Source organism: Vidua macroura, chromosome 10, assembly GCF_024509145.1.
Source record: "Vidua macroura isolate BioBank_ID:100142 chromosome 10, ASM2450914v1, whole genome shotgun sequence".
In the NCBI taxonomy this organism is placed as follows: Eukaryota; Metazoa; Chordata; class Aves; order Passeriformes; family Viduidae; genus Vidua; species Vidua macroura.
In genome coordinates this window covers 14,425,276-14,445,268 of record NC_071580.1, presented here as the reverse complement: position 1 = coordinate 14,445,268, position 19,993 = coordinate 14,425,276, and the positions used below count along the sequence as shown (strand labels likewise).

General features: G+C 40.7%; 1 protein-coding gene across 1 annotated transcript; it reads left to right on the top strand.

The window, feature by feature from the left end:
- Positions 1 to 46: 46 nt before the first annotated feature.
- On the top strand, positions 47 to 18,757 carry DIPK2A (divergent protein kinase domain 2A). Its single transcript, XM_053986605.1, has 3 exons — positions 47 to 926; positions 12,683 to 12,986; positions 15,426 to 18,757. The coding sequence occupies exons 1-3, from the start codon at positions 273 to 275 to the stop codon at positions 15,755 to 15,757; spliced, it is 1,290 nt and encodes a 429-aa protein (XP_053842580.1). The 5' UTR covers positions 47 to 272; the 3' UTR covers positions 15,758 to 18,757.
- The last annotated feature ends 1,236 nt before the right edge of the window (positions 18,758 to 19,993 follow it).

Here is a 19,993-nt window from a genome sequence, read left to right as displayed (position 1 = left end):
GCTGGGCGGGGGGGGCTCGGCGGCGGCGGGAGCGGCGGCGGCGGCGGCGGAGCCCGAGCCCCTCCCCGGGGGCGGGTCCGCCCGGGCCCGCGCGCTGCAGGCGCCGCCCCCCCCTCCCCTGCCCTCCCCCTCCCCGCCGGCCCCTCAGTAACTTGGCCGCCTTTTATCGGGCGGGCGGCGAGGCGGGGAGTTTATTGGAGCCGGAGCCGCGGCGCGGCCGGGGCGGGCAGCGAGCTCGGCGGAGGGCGGGGGGCCCGGCGCGGCCCGGGACGATGCTGCGGCTGGTGTCGCTGAAGTTGGGGCGGCTGTACCGCTACGTGAAGCTGGCGGTGCTGGGCAGCCTGGCGGCGGCGCTGGTGCTGAACACGCACTCGCTGCTGGCCTCGCTGCAGCGCAACGAGCTGTCGGAGCGGCGCTTTCTGCAGCTCAATAAGTGCCCGGCCTGCTGGGGCACCAGCTGGTGCCGCAAGTTCCTCAACGGGCAGCTGCGGCTGGAGAGCTGGGGCCGCCTGCGCCTGCTGGACTTCTTCAACGTGAAGAACGTGTACTTCGCGCGGTACGGGGAGCCCCGCGAGGGCTCCCGCCGCGTCGTGCTGAAGCGCCTGGGCTCGGCGCAGGAGCTCGCCGATATCGACACCAAGATCTGCCGCCGCGCCACCGGCAGGGGCCGCTGCGACCTGCTGCAGGCGCTGCCCGCCACCGAGTTCGCCAGCCTGAACGGCGACGTGCGGCTGCTCACCCCCGGCGCCGTGGAGGGCTGGTCCGACCTGGTGCACTGCCCCTCGCAGCGCCTGCTCGACCGCCTGGTGCGCCGCTACGCCGAGACCAAGGACTCGGGCAGCTTCCTGCTGCGCAACCTGAAGGACTCGGAGCGCATGCAGCTCCTCATCACCCTCGCCTTCAACCCCGAGCCGCTGGTGCTGCAGGTAAGCGCGGCCGGCGCTGCCCATCCCGGCGGGACCCTCTCCGGAATGGCCCTTCCTGCCCTCGCCGTGTCTGCGGGCGGGGCCGAGGGCTCCGGGCAGCTGCCCCCAAACCCCGCCGGATCGCGGGGGCCGCCTCTGGCTCTGTGCCGTGACTGACTCCTGCCGGAGGTGCCGGCAGGGCGGGCTGAGCAGAGGGTCCCCGGTCCCTGCCTCTGGGCAGGAGGCGTTTCTTTAGCTCACTTGGCCTGATCAGCTCTCCTTCCTTCCTCCCTCAAAGACCGCGTGTGTTTTCCCGATTTGCCGTCCTCCTCGGGGTTTTTAAACTCCATCCCCATCCCGCTGTGCCGTCGGGTACCGAGCGGCAGCCGCGGTCCCCCAGGAGCGCGCGGGTCAGTGCTGGAGGCTGATGCTCTCTGCTGACTTGTGCCTTTCGCACAGTTCGGTGTCAGCGTGTTCCGCAGCTCACATATTCCCGGGCAGCAGTGGGTGCCCGTGATTCATTTCTTAGGGTCTAGTTTAAGAGGGAGTGCGTAGAGACTGTGCTGCGATGCTGCTGTGCTTTCCTTGTCAGAAACTGACTCATGTGCTATGTCATGTTCTTAATGTGAACTAAATATAGTTAGTGCTGGTAGAAATTAAAGATAGGTATTTGTAGCCTGAAAATAGACCGACAGATAAATGAACAGTGTTCTCTTTTCAGCGATTGCATGTTCTCCTGTCTTTAATTAGGGGGACGGGTTATGTGCACACACCTGAAATTTGTGCTTTAATGTATTATGTACATTTTTAGGTGAAAATTGCTTAGGAAACTTCTATTCTGTGGCACCACTCAGTTGTTTCTATTCTATATCTGTTTAGATGGGGAGCTTTGCATTTTGGTTTTTAACATTTTCAAGGGAACTCCCAAGTGTGCCTTTAGTATTTAGGTTTGGAATTAGAACTGTTTTGTCTAACTACTGAACTGTCCTTGCCTTTATCCAATGTATGATTAAAATAATATTTGCAAATATGTTTTGGAAACATTACCTCATGATTGCTATTAACATCTGCTGTTTCTCTAATGAGAGGCCAAGAAATGCTCAAAAAGCAGTGCTGCAGGCTTTACCCTCCAGAAAGTTCGCCTACCAACTAATTTCTAGAAAATCAATTTATGAACTTAATTACCATTATGTTTTTTGGTAGTATGCCTTCTGCCCTTCAGTCTCTCTATGTACAGCTCTTTAGTTTTGTTTTCAAAGTGTGTTTCCAGTTTGCTTCTCAGCAGACTTGAGGGTACAGTAAGTTTCCCATTTTACTGTGAAGTTCCTCCTGAGCACAGTGAGAAAGGAAACTCCACTTAAGTAAGAAAATCAAAACTGCTTTGCTCTGCTGAGTATATTCGGAAATTCTTGGAGAAGTGATTTGCTTTGGCTGCGTTTCATACAACCTACGTTTTTGGTTGTTGGAACCAACAGTGGTTCCAACATACTGAATGTAGACCTTGATGGCCAGAGAACAGCTGTGTTTCTTCATAATTCTTTAGAGGCAAAGGGTATGGCACACTTGTGGCATTTACTCTAATGGGCTGGGTCATAAATGGTGGGCAGTGGGTTGATTAGGAGCCTTGATTCCTCTCTGCTTCTTGATGAACTGTAGATGAGTCCTGAGACTGTCAAGCAAATCTGTTGAAGAGAAGAAAATCTTGAGTGGACTTGAGCGCTCTGCTCGACATTTATCTTAACAAGGGTGCAGCTGAGAGTAGAGCAGCTCAAATTTGTGGGAAGTGAGGCAGCCTTCAGCAGTTCAGAGAGAAGTAAAGCAAGTCCGTTGCCTTTTAACAGATCAAAAGTGTTTCATAGAGTCTTGTAAATTTTGATGCTTTGGCATATCTTGGACAATATTTCTGGGGAGGTTCAGGCCAGCTTTGTGTGCTTAAGCACTCCTAGTGGTTTCTTCAGAAGAGTGTTAATTTTTGGTATTGGGTACTTGAGCTTTGAAGACCTTCCCTCAATTAGGAATGAAATATGTAAAGTACATGAATCTGTATGATCTCTTCCCATTCCATAGTACTCCAGGATTAGTCTCCATCTGAGAAACAGGCAAGGAATGGGTAATTCTGTCTTCTGCAGCTCTTGCAACAGCAATGTGCTAGACACTCTGAGAGGTGGTTACTTTCTAGAATTGATAATTGACTATTGCGAAGGTTGTTTGTGTTTGTACATAACATTAGTAAAGCATTTTATTCTGTAGTTTGTGCAGTATTGATGAAGGCAAGTAGTGAACGAAACTTGTAGGCTTGTTTTAAAAATCAGCTGCTTCCAAGAAAAGAAGCCTGCATGATGTTGAAGAATCAGATTTTAATTTAAAATAAAGCAATCAATAAATAGATGCATTTAATTCATGCTGTCTGTCACCAAGAGAGCACAAGGGAAAATATTACTTGTTTTTGCCTCAAGCCTTTCATGGAACACTACAGTGACTGAGCACTGTTATTCACAGAAGTGAAGATGATGTCTAAACTCTTGGTGTGCAGTGCATGCAAGTTCTGTGTTGCTTAATTGTGTTACAGACAAATGTAGATAGGCAATTTAATAGAAATTCAAAGCTTGGTCTTTGATTTATAATAGAAAATTCACTGTAGTTGTCTACAAGAGCCAGCAATTTGTGGATTGTGAGGCTTTTTGTCAGAGACTGGGATTTTAGCTTGAAGCCTGTGAGGAGTATGGATTATTCCTGAAGTGGTGTTGCTTATGAACTGCATTGTCACAAGTGATTTACAGCTTCTGCTGTGGGAATTTTCCAGGTGAGGCTTTAACCCATAGCATGATATTACTGTTCAGGGATTTGTATCAAAAGTATAACGCTGCGCAGTTTAGTACAGATTACATGTTGTAATCCAAACTCGCTATTTGTATTTTTTTATAACTTTCTTGTTAACTTTCTTTGTTCACACTTTTTTATTGTGTAGGTGTACTCAGGGAAGAACTCAGCCCCTTTTTTTGCCATTTTAATTTGTTAAGCAAATGGAATGACAGCTGCAGTTGTTTAAGTACACTTTAGATTTTTTTGGGGTATTAAAATACTAATTTTTCTTCTGTAGAATCTTTCTAAACTGCTCACTAATTAAATCCTCTCACAATTTTCTGAATTCACATTTGAACCAAAGAACTTATATGCTAAAGATTTAATTTCCGATAGGTTTGGGGTTTTTCCATCTCCCCTCCTAATCATTGTTTTCTGCAATAAAGATGAATACTATTTAGTAAAATAAGGTCAGATTTGTAATCAAAATGCTACATCTAAACCAGTATTTCATATAGGCATGAACAGCTTATTTGGACAAAAGCAACAACCTAACTTGCTGCTTGTTTCAACTCATTCAATGATAAACAGAGTGTTTTATATGGGAATCATCTGGAGTATAGTATCTATGCATGGCATCCTATTTCAAACTGAATATGATGGCGGTGTGCATCCAACACTTGCAAAGATAGGTTGGCTGAAGTTGCCTCGGGAAGAAATAGAAAAGTTGAAAAAATTACGTGGATTAGAGACTGAGTGCAGTGTGACTGTTCACTCTTTGCAGAATTCGTAGAACCATTGTGAATGGAAGCAGATTTATCCTTGTCCTGTGACTTTCTATAAACCACCCAGTTTCTCGTTTGTCTTGTAAAATATATGTAGTGGAGAAAGTTCTTGAAATATTTTCAACAGTGATATCTGTTTAAATAGTGGATGGTATTCACCTTTATCAAGTTACTTGGTTAATTTTTATCTTCATTTGCAAGTTGGAACAGAAACTTACTGTTAATAGAACTGAAAGGTGTGATACCTCATTTTTAACAGAGCTCCTGCACTGATCCCTCAGAGCCTCCAGATTTCCTCTTTGGAGCGCTGTGGCAGTGTCCTGGCAGTGTGGATGACAGTTCCTGGGCTGCTGCTGTGGTGCCACTGTAGCTGTGCTGTGAGCCCTGGAGTGCAGCCACGCCGTGTCTGACACATTCTGCCAGTGGCAAAGTGTTACTTAAAACACGAAGTGCTACTTAAACACCAAAAAACAGCAATGCCCCAATGTTGTGTTGTGTTATTTGACAACGCCCCAAATCCTTGTTCTCGGAGTTGGGGGAAGTACAATGTGGCTCAAGACTGCTGAAATAATAAACTGTTTCTTGATAAGAAAGCTGTTTTTCAGTAAGGTGGTTGTATATTTCCTAAGATCTTACACTTAACCTGAAAAGGCAGTTTACATCTGTACTGGCAAAACTGAAATACAGGATTTATAAATTGTTTTGGCAAAAGTGCATCTAGAGCTGGTCTTGTAACCCTCAGTCTTGCCTTTGTGTCGGCTGTGCTGTGTCACAGTATTGCCAGGTGCCATATGGAAATGTCAGTTGTGTTTGCTTTGTTTTCAGTGGTGTGGTTTAACCCCATCTGGGAACTCAGCCCCACGCAGCTCCCTCCCTTCACACTGGGATGGGGGAGAATTGGGAGAGTAGAAGTGAGAAAACTTGTGGGTTGAGACCAAGGCAGTTTAGTAAGGAGAGCAAAGCCAAACAAGGGATTCATTCAGCAATTCCCAAGGGCAGGCAGGTGCTCAGCCGTTGCAGGGCTCCATCGCAGGGAATGGTGACTTGGGAAGACAAATGCTGTCACTCTGGATGTGTGTCCCCCCTCCTTTTGTCTCCTTCCCCCAGCCTCACATGCTGATCAGGATGCCATATGGAATGGAATGTCCCTTGGATCAGCTGGGGTCAGCTGGCCTGGCTGTGTCCCCTCCCAGCTTCTGGTGCACCCCCATTCCCCTGGCTGCTGGGGTGTGGAGCAGAAAAGGCCTTGGCTCTGTGTAATCGCTGCTCAGCAATAACTGAAACATCCCTGAGTTACCAATGCCATTTCCAACACAAATCCAAAACACAGACCCATACCAGCTACTGTGGGAAAAATTAGACTGGCTCACAAAGTATACTTGGAATTTGCACATATACTTTGCAATTAAAACAAAATGCTGGCATGTAGTGAAGATTTTTTCAAACTACAGAAGGTATCTATCAATTAAATCTAGAGTGCATTAATGCAACTTTGTTTCAAGCTGTAGCTTTATCAACCTGTTTAAATGAACATTCTTCAAAGAATGATGGGGAACATTTCTGTCTTGTATGTAAATTACAAGTCTCAAGGCCTTTTATTTCTCTAAGAGAAATGCCAATCTCTATGTGCCAAATAGCAGTATTTCTGCATTTTTAATAGACTGTGTAAATCATTGCCCCTACCTCAGATACGGTTTTAGCTTTCTAAATGCTTAAGCTTAATGACTTTATTTTTCTCACAACTTCTGATCATTCTTATTCCTTGTGGGGAAAAAGCAAAACAAAACAAACCCAACAGCTGTATCTCTATTCCTGGTATAATTACTCTGCACGAACAGTCTGTTGCCACATAACCTAAAATTCTTCTGGTTTCTCTACATGTCATTGTTGGGCTTTCTGTTTGGTTTTGTTATGGGAAGAGCAATAGTTGACATCTGGTAAACATATATTAAAACTTTAACTGATCAATTTGAAACAATTTCTTGCACAGAATTCACTGAAAGCAGCAATTTAGCCAAATGTTCCACAGAATCTTTTTGCTGATCCATACATAAGTAAATGGGCAAATTCCTCTTTTCTATTTTTTTTGTACACACTCTTCTAATCATAAGTTATTTTCTGTAGTTCTATTCTAAATACATTGGTAGAATGTAGAATAGCAAGTCAGTTTTAATACTTGGTACCCTTTAAAATGTCTTCATTACTGAATTTGGTGTTTCTGTTCCATAATTCCGATGCCATAAACCAAGCAGTGGAATTAAGGTGGTATCTGCACTACCTGACATGTCCTTGGCTGGACTTGTGTTATTTAATCCTGGCTCATACAGATACTAGGATTTTAATAGACTGAATTTTCATTGTGAACCTTTCTAAAAGGGACAAAAAATTGGTTCTTTGATGAATTAAAATTGAGTGGCCTCATGTTACAAGAATATTCCACTAACGTGGTTGTACTGAAAACTGAAGAATCATTTTTTTGCAGTGACATATGACTGTACATAGTAGACCAGAACTGGCTTGTACTTGTCATGTTAACTGTCATATTTAATTATGTTCCCTAAGTTATCAAAACTATTTTCATCTTTCTTTCATAGTGAAAGTTCCCTAGAGTGAAAACATGTAGGGTGAATTAAAAGGGCTATTTTAAGATAGTCTAGAAATTCTTGAAGTTATTGTGGGGTGTGTATTATGATGAATGGCTGTCTGAATTTAAAGGCTGCTAGGAAGTCACTATACAGACTTAAATAAAAATTCTCTTGAGAAATGATCACTCTTCCAGTTTTCAGTAGCAGAAAAGGGCTTGTTACCCTACATTAGAAATCTTGCAATACCAATGGTGTTCTGGTATGTCAGATGTATAGGGGGAGTTGTGTTTAACTTCCCTGAATTAAGTAATTGAGGCTTTGTTTTAGACTCCAGTTTTGCAAAGTAACTTTAAAAATAAGGCCATCTCTGCTAGGACTCCTTTATACTGATATATTCCAGACTTATTACTGATGAGAAGTAAATACACAGTGATTATTTGCATCTGTTGAAAATATAATCTGAAAAAACTTTTATGAACTACAAACCAATTTGAACAGGTGACAACCAATTATGATATTAAATTTGCTTTACTATGGCTCTTAAGTTTAATCATTGTTCATTAATTTATTTGGAAAAGAGGCATATCTCTGCTGACGTTTTGAAATACAGCTTTTACAGCTGAAGTGTTCATCTTAACGGCTTTAGAGTTTGGTTTTTATTTTTGGCCTATAGTGTGTCAAGCCTGGTGTGAACCTCTTGTTGGCATGAATTTTATATAGTAACTGGTTGAAATGTAGTCAAACTTGAACAAAAGTCAAATAAATTAAAAAACCATGGTTTCAGTGGGACCACCAATATCTGGAGTGCTCGGTGAAATCCACTGTTGGCGCTGTGTGCGTAGGCTGTAGGTGTATAACTTCTGTGGGAGTTCTAAATAAATGTCAAATGCTGTGGCATATAGTTGGAATTACTTGGTTTTCATTGTACTCACTAGCATTCAGAAAAACATTTGAATACGTATCTTCCAGAATGCAAATCAGTTCCTGACAAAAGGAGGCATCTGTGCTTTGTAACTCCTTTGATCCAAAAAGCATCATGGTAAAATCTGCTCTCCAGCTCTTCATGGTTCCAGAGCTTTGCTTATTTGCCTTGGTGATTAATACAAGTGCTACTTTTGTTTACACTGCAGAATCAGCAGTACTCTGAGAGAGAACTCATTTTCCATTTGAGGAAGAGCATGTTATTTGAGTTCTCCTTGCCCTGCCTGTTGGTGCCTGCAGTTCAGCAGGATGATTCCGTGAAGGTGTCAGTGAGGGGGTCATTTTGCCATGAAGTTCCTCAGGGTCCTTTGGAGACAAGTCCCCGCTCTGTTTGTGTTTGTTTTTTAAAATTTCTTCACATACAAGATGCAGCTCTTTGTTGGGCAGGTTTTGTCCAAGGTGTTTTTTCTGAGCTGGAACTCACTTTATGCAAACACTGGAGGTGACAAATAGAGCATCTTCTGGAATAGTTTTGAAAATGAAAAGCATGGTTTTTAACAACAGAAATGTCAGTTTTTACTTAAACTGGTTTGGATTTTTGGTCTTGATTATGAGGATGAATTACATGCTTCATTATGATAAACTAATATTCTTTTAAGTGTTTAATTCAAAGGGGATTTGTGTTACTGCAGAATACAATAGGCCTTACCAGCTTCAAGCTGGTGAGTCTTCACTGCCTGATCTAATTCGCAGCTCTGAACAAAAAACACTGGCACATTTGTGTATAATCTTAGGTTTAGACAGATGGAAGTGAGGAAGACAAATGCACTGATAGTGTGTTTTGTGCTTCAGTGAAGTGATAAATTCGCTCTGTTAATTCTTAATATTTATTCCGAGACTACAGTGTATATTTTAAAGGTATAAATGCAGTATTATTGTTTCAGGAACAGCATGTCCATTGTCCCTTTGACAGGGTTTGTTTAGGTTTCTAAGCCTTGCTTAGAGAGATAGCTTGGAGCTACACTAATTAGAGCAAGCAAAATATGTTTTGGGGGTGTGTCACTGGGAATGGAGGTAGCAGAAGTTTTTGGCATTTTACTGTTTTCCATCTTTCTGTTAGAAGATACACCTGTTTCTCTGAATACAGAAAGATAATGTTAATGAGGGGAATCTTACTAAGCTACCTTTTTCTAGATTTTCATATGTATTACTTTATTTTAAAACACATAAAAACGCTTAATTGTCTATGGTTTCTCTGGCATTTGTGTATATGTTCAGACATAAAATGTGAGTGCATCAGAATCAGATTCTTTTGTCAAACAGCTGTTTTTGGTTTTGAACAATAGCTTAGTTTTTAATGTGACTGTCAAATGCAGGTTTTTAAGTCTGAAAATAACATATTCAAGTATAAAATTATCTAATTAAATATGCAGACTACTAAAATAAAACATAAAATAAAGTTACGTATTATTCGCCAGAAATCAGATTTTTGGTAGTGATGTAAGAAGCTTTTTGTTTCTAAATGCAACTTGTTCATGGAATACCTGTTCATTAATCATATAAATTTGTTTTCATTTCTTACTGGCTTTCAAAATTTTAATACATGAACCAAAAAATCCTTGTCAAGTTAGCTGCAGTATCGTCTTAGAAAACAGCTTTCAAAATAGAATAGTACAAAAAGTTACAAACTGCTGCTTGCAAATACAAGAGGTCTGCACTTCAATTAATATTCTTGTCAAATTCACCAAGTGAATATAAAAACTACTGAATGAGGCACTTGTACATATTTTTATCCCTTTCTTCCGCTACTGACTTGGGTAATGAAGTGTAGATGTGGCTGTTACATGCCAGTTGGAAAGGAGCCAAAGCAGAGATGTTGTTTGTACATGTGCAGACCTTGGCAGGATTCCCTGCTCTCCTGTTGTCAAAAGACGTTTTTATTACCACAGCATTATAAATATATCTGTTACAGCATGGCATGCAGATATTCTGCTGGTATCATGAAGGTGTGCACTTCTGAATAAACCTGACTGCTCCTAGGATTTCTTGTCTGCAATGAAATTCAGTGTACACTGTGCAGGAAGCATAATAGATGTGTTTGGGACATCAGTGACTAACTCTGTACTTTGAAAATCACTTTACTCCATTACATAAATCCCTGCTACTGCTGGGAAGGAAAAGTCCTCTTAGCTCCTTCCCTCTTCTGCACCCAGCTGTGGAGGCCTTCCCTTTTCCTCTCAGCAGTGCATCTTAGCACGAGGTGGTGATGTGGTATGGATCAGGCTCTGATCCCAGGGAGCACCAGCCTGGCAAGTACAAGCCTTGCTTTCCTAATGATGTGCAGGGGATTGGCATGAGTGTGCTTGGTGGGTTGGGAGGGAGGGAACCTTTGCTTCCAGTGGTAGCACATTCCTTGCCAGGTTCAACTGTTTATGGTTGAACTTTTTTTTGAAAAGGGAGGCAAAGTCATAAACAGGGCAAGATTGGAACACAGAAAAGGAGAACTGTGGAAAAGAAAAGGAGTGGGGTGGTCCAAAGTAATATTTAAATAAAAATACTCAAGCATCATTGAATTGAGTGCTGCTCAAGTGCAGCAATATGAAAATGTCATGCACAGTTGGTGAAATTAGTTAAGCTTGTGTTTATCAGGAAATGTAATCAGATAACTTTTCCCCAATTTAGAGAAGTTTATATGATGTAGATTAAACAGATAATTTCATTTGATGGACAACAGCTATTTGCTTCTTGTTTTGTTTTGGTCCAGGACTGAATACAGTCACGATAAATGCACATGAAATACCTCTTTGGTGACATTTACTGATGCCACAGCCATGTTTCTGTTATATAGTCTGTTCAGAATAAGTAAGGAAGACTGAATTAGCACATACTTCATTTATTGGAAGGTTATTTTGTTAACCACAAAACAAATGAAAAAAAATCCCCTCTTAACTGTGGAATGTGACACTTGACTTGACCTGAACTGCTGGCTCTTTGGCTGTACTTCTACCTTCATTAATTGCCCTGAATCCTGCAGGTAAATAAGCCTGCAGGCTGGATAATGTCTTCCCTATTGCATGGTAGGTGTAGTAACTCTACAGAGAGAGATTTAGTTCTGCTGAGTTACATGGTATCACAGCTTGAAAATACCTTACTGCTCTCAAACCTGTCAGATTAGTTTGTATCATCCTCAGGATTTATCACAACCTGTTTTGCGTATATGAAAAGAACGTGTGATAAAAATGGTTGAAGTTCAGACATACAGACATATGAAAAACTTTGAACCTATTCTGTTATCAATATGGCTCTGATATCCTTTTGCCCAGCCAAGAAATGTGGTTCTTTGTGGTGGTAAACACGGTTACTTACCCAGAAATTGTCTTCTAAGGTTTGCCACCTTAGAGAGCAGCTTCATGGCTTTTGCCACAGAAATAGCAAACGTTGTCAATTATGTATATTAGTTATGATTTTTGTTTCTTCAGGTGTACTACATAGACAAAGTTGGTTATATGAGGCACCTCTTCTCTGCATGTTCTTGTAGTTCAGACCTGTACTACATGGTGTGTTTCCTTCCAGTCTCTTTCCCCACATGACAGTAAATGTTTCTGCCATTGTGGATTCCAGAAGGTACAAGGCTTTCATTCATCCTGAAACCCACCATGCTGGTCGCCCCAGCTGTGGCAAAACCTTTGCTACATCATTACTGCAGAGTGGATCATGAGGGGTGTCTGGTGACACCATAGCAAGGCAGAACGAAGGAAGGAGCATGGGCACCTGGTGCTATCTCCTAATAGTTAAAAGCGGTGTACGTCCCAGTACTAGAGTGCTAACTTCCCTAAATTTGGGGGTTCTTAAATCAGTGCTTTTGTGGTTTCTTCCTGTTGCATTCCTATTCAGCATTCCTCCATAGTTTGGAGGGTACCTTTTAAGTGCTTGTCTGTTCATATTTAAGTCCTAGGGCACATTCAGCACAACTGAATTAGGAAAAACCATGCTGGTGTGTTGTGGCTTTTTTTGTAATTTCTGGTAGTGTGTCATTTCTATTCAGTGCCTTCTGTTAACTTCCAAGAAAGGTACTGTTGGAGACAGATTTTACTGTTGATAAAAATGTTATGTGGCTGTGTGTAATAAGGAGACAGTATATACGTAGCAGTTAATCGAGAGAGACTGTTAAGGTATACTAGAAAATTAAAAAACCTCAAAGGAATCCCATCAACTGGGAAAATGGAGGGGGTGGTGGTGGAGAGAAGGAGGTGACACTTTGTAGAGATTTTTTTTTCTTTAGGTTGTTAAAAGAACTGGTTTTAATTAAAAGATCAAATGCAAAAATATTTTGATGGGAAATATACTTGCATTACTACAACAGATGTGTAATAAAACACCAAGAGAAAAAGATGGTTGATGAAATTGTGTGTGCAAATATATGTGAGTGTGTGTGTATAGGTGAAAAGCTAGATATGGGTTATGTATTGTTTCAGGTCATCCAGCTTTCCCCCTGCAGTAGTCCAGCAAGGCCTCTTGGTCACAGAAATACATTTTGTATTGTTTTTCCTTTCCCCTCAAATCTTAGAAATATATGAGTTATTGTGTTGATGGTTATTTGCAGCTTTGTCTTCTAAGTTTAATTGAAAAGCCTTTTAAAATCTAAGTTGTTTTGTATTAATTAATTTTTTTTTTATATATACAGAGTTTTCCATCTGACGAGGGTTGGCCGTTTGCAAAGTACTTGGGAGCATGTGGGAGAATGGTGGCTGTCAACTACGTGGGAGAAGAGCTGTGGAGTTACTTCAATGCACCGTGGGAGAAACGAGTGGATCTGGCCTGGCAATTAATGGAAATAGCTGAGCAGCTGACAAATAATGACTTTGAATTTGCACTCTACCTCCTTGATGTCAGCTTCGACAACTTTGCAGTGGGACCAAGAGATGGGAAAGTTATCATTGTAGATGCAGAAAACGTTCTGGTAGCAGACAAAAGGTTGATCAGACAGAGTAAGTGTCTTCTTTCACACTCCTCACCCCATGTGTCACTTCTTTCTCACAATATTTAAAGTATGCGTGGTCGCTAAATATGTATTTTGTTTGCTTTACAACTAGACTGCTAATTAACAAATGAATTAGCTTTATTCTGCAATTAGACTGCTAATTAGCTTGACCAGTTTGTCAATTTCATGAACTGTTGAGCATACCTGGACACTTTTGAGTATTGTGAATGTGCGTAAAGGAAGAGGTGGGGGTGGGAGGAGAGGGTGTTGGCACTGGGTGTGTTTGGACAGGTAGACAAAAAAGCAGCCTGGCTGTCTTGTTCACCTCAGCTAAGAGAGAAAAGGTTTTTTTGTCTTTTCCAAGCACCTGTGTCACAATGGAAGTCTTGGAATTCTACTTTCTGTGAATACAAACAGCATTAGTGCCTGCTTTGCCTTAGTCCCATAGCCTGACTTTGCTTCCTGTTGGTTCTCTGTAATAATGGAATCGAAGGAATGGGTAATTCTAGTGCTGTTTCCAAACTAATTTTCTTTCTGTCAACTGTAAAAGCTCAAAGCAGTGGCATCACATAGGTTTATATTTTTGAGTTTATAAGGAAAACTTACAGACCTAAGGACATGGAACATGAAACTCTGGATTCTGCAGAAGTTCATGGCAACAGGCCAAGTGATTCCAGTTTGCCTTGGGTGAATGGATAATTTAAGGCATTACAAATAGGCTTCATATGTTGTGCTGTGGAATTAACTTTTAGACTGGGTTTTTCTATCCACACACTTTTCTACGAGTGTATTTTGGGGTTGTTTGGTTGGGTTTTTTATTAGATTTATTATATGTTCTCAAGCAGCTTAGATTAAAACTGTGTGAGCCTACCAAGGAAACCTTTTAATATATTGAATATCCAGTACATTTACTGTAGAACCCTTTCTTTTCTATTCCTTTCTCTCCCTCTTAAAATAATATTTATTACTGAAGGCTTTAATTTTTGGAGCCTGACTGAATTGCTCAGGCAGAAAGATGTCCAGGTGAGCTCTGAAAATGCTGATACGTACGTGGAATAGGAGTGAGTAGCTCCTTGCAGAATCTGAATGCTGCAAGTGTCACATCTGTTGTCCCAGTCAGGGTTTTGGTGTGATTTATGATCTAACAATCAAGAACACAGAAAACAAAAGAGGACATGAGAAAATTCTTTGTATAAACCTGTGTTGTGCTTGATGTTTAATACTGATCTCATGGATCTTTGGGAAGGTTCCATGAGACAGTCTCTGTCAGATTGATCAATATGCCTGTTCAGGTATTTCAATATGTACCTTCTGTCCAGTTGCACTGTACAATAATACCTAATTGTGCTCTGTTTGGGATGTCGTATTTGAGTTTGCTGAAGCCCTTTTTCCCATTCTCCTTTGCTGGCTTTTTTTTTCCACATTGACTTTGCTGTTAATTCTGCAGATCTTACATCATGTTTTTATAGTTTCAGCTGTCATCCTTCAGTACTCTTTCTTTTCCTAAACTGACTCTCATTGTGCTGTGAAGGAGAAGACCAGTAGTCAGCTCAGAGACTGCCAAGCACAGATGAATTTTTCTTTGTACCTCACACTGCTAAGAGACATCTGCAAAACTCTGTGACTCCATGATGAGGACCTCTTCTCAAAGCTGGCAGTAGTCTGGAGACATTAGATGAAAGTTTTCTAACAAAAAGTAGTAAGAACTCAGGAGAGCTCACTCTTAGTAACCTTTTAAGTATTATTACTGCATGAGGTATTTTATGTAAATCAGGTTTTAAGTTAAAGAAAGCTGTGACAAGGAGAAGGGTTTGTACATATACATAAATGCCATTTGCCTTGTTGAATTTTACTTTTTTCAAAGATTATAAGTAATATATCTGCTTTTTTATATTTTTTGGTTACTGCTGTGTCGAAAGTAAGATAGAAGATAAAGTTTCAAAAGTTTATAGCAATTACTTTGCAATATTGTTTTAGTCTTTGGTAGACCAGTTGCTAGCAGTAGTTTCCAGGGCAACTAGAGAATCCAAATCTATGTTGCTAAAATAAATCATGTTGCTTGTTTGCTTTTCTCTCAGCTTTGGCTCTGGATTGTTCTCTTGTACTTACTCATGCTACATTTTTTCCTCTGGGTATGTGTGAATGTAGATTTCATGTGTTTACTGTTCTGCTTTTTTTCCTGCCCTCTCTTTGCTATCTATTTTGCCCTCTTTCTTTCTTTCTTTCCCTTATTTTTTGTTTTGTCAGGACCATTTCAGGAGAAGGATGTATCAGACTGTCAGATGCAGTCTTAGGCTCCAGCATTTCTGAGTTTATCTAAACAAAACTGGCTTTTAGTTTAAACATTACCAGTTTGCTGTGTATTGAGCTTCTGATTGTATTCAGACACACATATGCTCTTTGCTCCCCTCTCTCACTTGTTTTACTGTCTCCTTGCATTTCACAGACAAACCTGAGAACTGGGACGTGTGGTACGAAAGCAAGTTTGATGACTGTGATAAAGAAGCTTGTCTGTCCTTCTCTAAAGAGATCCTTTGTGCTCGTGTCACTGTGGACCACAACTATTATGCCATTTGTCAGAACCTTTTGTCCAGACATGCCACGTGGCGGGGCACCTCGGGGGGGCTCCTGCACGACCCCCCAGCTGAGATTGCCAAAGAGGGGCGCCTGGAGGCCCTGCTGGATGAGTGTGCCAACCCAAAGAAGAGATACGGCCGATTCCAAGCTGCCAAGGAACTCCGGGAATACCTTGCACAGCTCAGTAACAACGTGAGGTAGTCCACAGTGAAATTCTTCTGCCACGTTGGCTAAAACACTATTGCAAAGACACGTAGAAAAAATAAGTTTTGGACTCCTCTGTTAAAAAGAGAGAATAAAAAACCCTAGTTTATCAGTTTTCTAAATACTGTAAAAATAGAATTTTATGGTGTTATAATGTTCCTTTGCAAACAAACAAGGTACTTACTGAATTAAAACTTGAGCTACTATTGACTGTCCTCCCTAACTGTTTAATAGGGAGTAGGTCACAAAAGACTGATAGCTTAATTGACAGCTTGTGTGTCAAAGGGTACTTTACCTAAAACTGCATTAGTGTCACAGTTTTGTGAAACTGATGTTCTTACTTGGAAAGTCAAGTTAGACTGGTGGCCTGTTTTAAAGGCCTTTTTCATGACATCATTGTCTCATTTTTGTGTTTGTTTAAACACCTTGAAGTGGCATTTACATCCAGGTAAACCTAGCTGTCTGCATTGTTTCAAACTGAACAGGCTTTCATGTTAATGCTGTGCAGAACATTCCTACTGTGAGTGCAGGATTCCTGAGTTTACTGCCTGATTTTAGGGGGTTTTACACTGTATTTTACTATGCTTAGACATGGTGGTTTGTTTTCTTAAGATCATCATAAGCCCAAGTCTCACTTGAACTAACATTCATTTAATGTCTTCTGTGGTTCTGCCATTGGAAATATCACTTAATGTAACTATTGTACAAAACTTATCCTTCATGCCAGCATATACACATGGCTGTTTAACAGGAAATCATGGTATGAGTAAACTCTTATTTTTAATGGAGATAATTTGAAAATTGGAAAGACACTACAATAAAAAGATCTGTGTTAATTTAAATTGGGGATAGAAGATTAACTAAAAAGAAAAAAATCACTAATCTGGTGTAGTTTAAGTACAAGCCAAAGAAAATGGTTTTGTTTACTAGTTTTTGAACATACAGTAAACAAAGAATGCTATTCTGTAGTGAAACTAATAATTTTCAAAAATCAGATTCTGATGGTCCTTGGTTACTTTCTGAAGAACTTCTGAAACTGTGTACTTATGCTAGAGAAAACCCTAATTTGAATAATATCAAGCAAGTTAGCAGTTTGTTTTACATTCTTCCTAAGAGCGTTGAATGGAATTTTCTGAATATTCATGTTTTAGTTTACCAGTAAGCTGTGCTCACTCTAGGTACCTTTTCTGGAACTAAGTTTGACTATTTCCAGTACAGTTGAAATTGACTTGTTGAGGTTTGTGTAAATATGGAGTTGTTCTCATAAATCACAGTTTTTATAAAAGCCTCAGTTACTGCTACAAGAACTCAGTTGAAAGCTTGCTCCTCAATTTATGGTTTTGCTTTTTGTTTTTACAACTACTATGCTTAATTTCACTGAAATCTTGTTCATACAAAGATGCTCTTAGGAAATGTGTGCATATTACTTCTGGCAACAGTAAAGAAGGAGACTAATATTTCTTAAATGCGTGTATAAAACACTATTTTGTACAAGCTAAACTGAATTCTGAGCAAGGTAACGTGTGCTGCTTCCAAGAGCAGAGCTGCTCTGCCTCCTGTACTGCATCGGAGCCTGATGGAAATTGTTCTGCAGGTGAGGAAAATGACAAACTCACTGACTTGCCCTCCTTTCTCAAAGCTCAGAATGGAGCCACACAGAGATGCAGAGTGCTCTTTGATTTCTTAGGTCACTGTATTTTGAGGACATGGTTTAATGGTGAACGTGGTGGTGTTGGGTTGGTGGTTGGACTTGATGATCTGAAAGGTCTTTTCCAACTTTAAAGATTCTGTGATTAATGATATTTTAGAATTGGAAATTCTCACTCTTATGTCATCATTGCCTCTGTAGTCTTAATTTGTTTCCAGTCCCTTGTCTTGTTTTCTGAAGTGAGAATGCCCAGTGCAGCTTTTAATTTTAATTTATCCCCATATTTGAACAGTTTTATGTGCTTGTTCTGGCACAAGCTATTGGAAAATGTTCATGTTACTTTTCTTCATAAAATCCACTTATTTGAAGAAAACAGACTAACCCTCAGACTAGGTACTACTGATGCCTTAAGTTTTAGCTTTCATGTTTTCCAGATTCTGTACTGCATTAGTATATAACTCTGAACTTCATATAAAGTGTTAGCAAGTTCTCTTCACAGCTTAACAAGACAAAAGAATCCTTTTCCAGCCCAAGAGCCAAGGACACCATTGCAGCTTCAGGCCCAAAAAGTGCAAACAACAGGGAGTTGAGGAGAGCAGTCTGGGAGGATGGGACTTCATAACCTGAAGCTGTAATTGGACAATTAACCCCAATATGGAAATGGACCAAAACTAAGTGTGAAAACTCTCGGCCTGGTGTCCATGTTGGGTGGAGCCACTTGAACTGCCCAAGGTGTATCTTTTAAAGGCCTTTTAATAAATCCCTACTTCATTCCTTTAGCACTGTCTAGCCTCTGTTCTAGGTAGCCTCTCAAGGCATCACTACCACCCTACCATAAAATCCTTGACTTACCACTACAGTTGATTTTTAAACATCTACCACATTTCCCAAAGAGAGAGAGTGGACTGTGATTGTTAAAGTTGTAAAAGAAACAAACACTGCCAGTTTTGTTTGGGGTTTAGTCCCTCCAAAAACAAGTTTTTAAAGCCACTTATAAAAGAAACTTGGAAGTTAAAGGAAAACCCCAAAACCCCCCAGTACAACAAAAACACTACAGGGAAAACATTGTGGAGAGCAATAAATCTTGTTCCATTTGCACCTGTCAGATATTTATTGTACAATAACAATTTATATTTTTAGTCATTGCCCATTATTATTGATGAACATGGTGAAATATTTTTGAATGAGATGTTTGGGGTTTGTATGTGCATTAAAATTGTCCTTTTGTACTGTAAGTTACTGTTTGTTTGGAATACTTTATCAAAACTGTCTCCCTGTGCCTTTATATTACAAGACAGTTGTTTCTGCAACTTCTAATGATATTAATAAAGAATACTTTAAGAACCTCATCTCAGCTATTCATTTTCAGATCAGTAAGTCTTTCAGGATTGTCATAGTCTAGGATGCATTAAAATACACATAGAACATAGTTTTGGTAGTGCACCATCATCAGAAGTGACAAAGGAACCTTTTTCCCATCCTTCTTTCTAGTTTGACCCAAAGGATGAACGGACTCTTGGTGTCACCGTCCTTGCAGGCAGAGCCTTTGGTGGCCTGGCTGGTTCTGTCCCTGCCCTGAGGAGCCTTGGCTGGATGCACAAGGGCCCTGTGGCTTTGGGGTTCTGCAGAGGGACAGGTGATGGCCGGGACAGGGCAGGGGCTGTTTTGGCAGCAAATGAGTCTGGTTGTCCTGCTGAAAGTAAGAGGAAGTACCTGTTTTATGTGGCTGGAAATCAAGGCAAATTTTAAGGGCATTAGTGATAGACATTGCATGTTCAGGTCAGCAGGAAAGTTCTGACTTTAAAAGGAAAACTATCTAAGGCTGTTTTTTATACTCCCGTGTTCTGAGAACAGCACAGTGAAAGCAGAATATGCTTCAAAGCAAAACAGGCTGTTTATTAAACAGCTTCTGTTCAGGGAGGAAGAGCTTTTTTTGGGTGGGGGGGGGGATTAGCCAAACAATATAATACTCACCTTTCTGTTCTGAACATGATGCTTATGCATAAGTTTGACTTTTACTATGAATTCTGTCTTTTGGTATTAATGGAGGCTTGGTGCATCTGTTTAATGCCATCTTGGTATAATAAAACATTCCCAAATAGATACCCTAAATAATTTTAAAGGAATGGGATTTTCAAAATGTAGTGCATTTTTATTTTGTGGGGATTTTTCCTCCAAATGTAGTTCTGAAACTCCTCAAAACAGTTAAACAGGTGATTTCATTGCTGCTAACCACAAATGCAATTTAATTTTGACTTTAAAGTTTTCAGCTTCTTTGGTTTTCAGGCTGGGATATGAATGTCTGGTTTTCTGTAAAATGTACCAGTTGTCAGTGTGCAGCTATTTCACCTAGACCTCAGTAGATGTGTTTTCCTTACAAGAAAACACTTTCCTTGTTTTGTGGGGATTTTTTCGTAATTTCACATACTTAAAAATTTGCTTACTGTTTGAAATAAGTTTTCATTTTCTCTGTGAGAAGAAGGGCCTACCTGCATCAGGAGAGGGCGGGGAAAAATAGGACCAGAATTCTGAGGAAAAAAAAAATTGGGGGAATATTGCTGGGGAATTGAATGAAGGGAAACTTG

Bases quoted from the DNA above. Each gene is read 5' to 3' on its own strand.
- DIPK2A (XM_053986605.1), top strand. From the start codon at position 273: ATGCTGCGGCTGGTGTCGCTGAAGTTGGGGCGGCTGTACCGCTACGTG. The intron at 927-12,682 runs GTAAGCGCGGCC...TTATATATACAG, and splicing joins CCGAGCCGCTGGTGCTGCAG to AGTTTTCCATCTGACGAGGG. The intron at 12,987-15,425 runs GTAAGTGTCTTC...TGCATTTCACAG, and splicing joins CAAAAGGTTGATCAGACAGA to ACAAACCTGAGAACTGGGAC.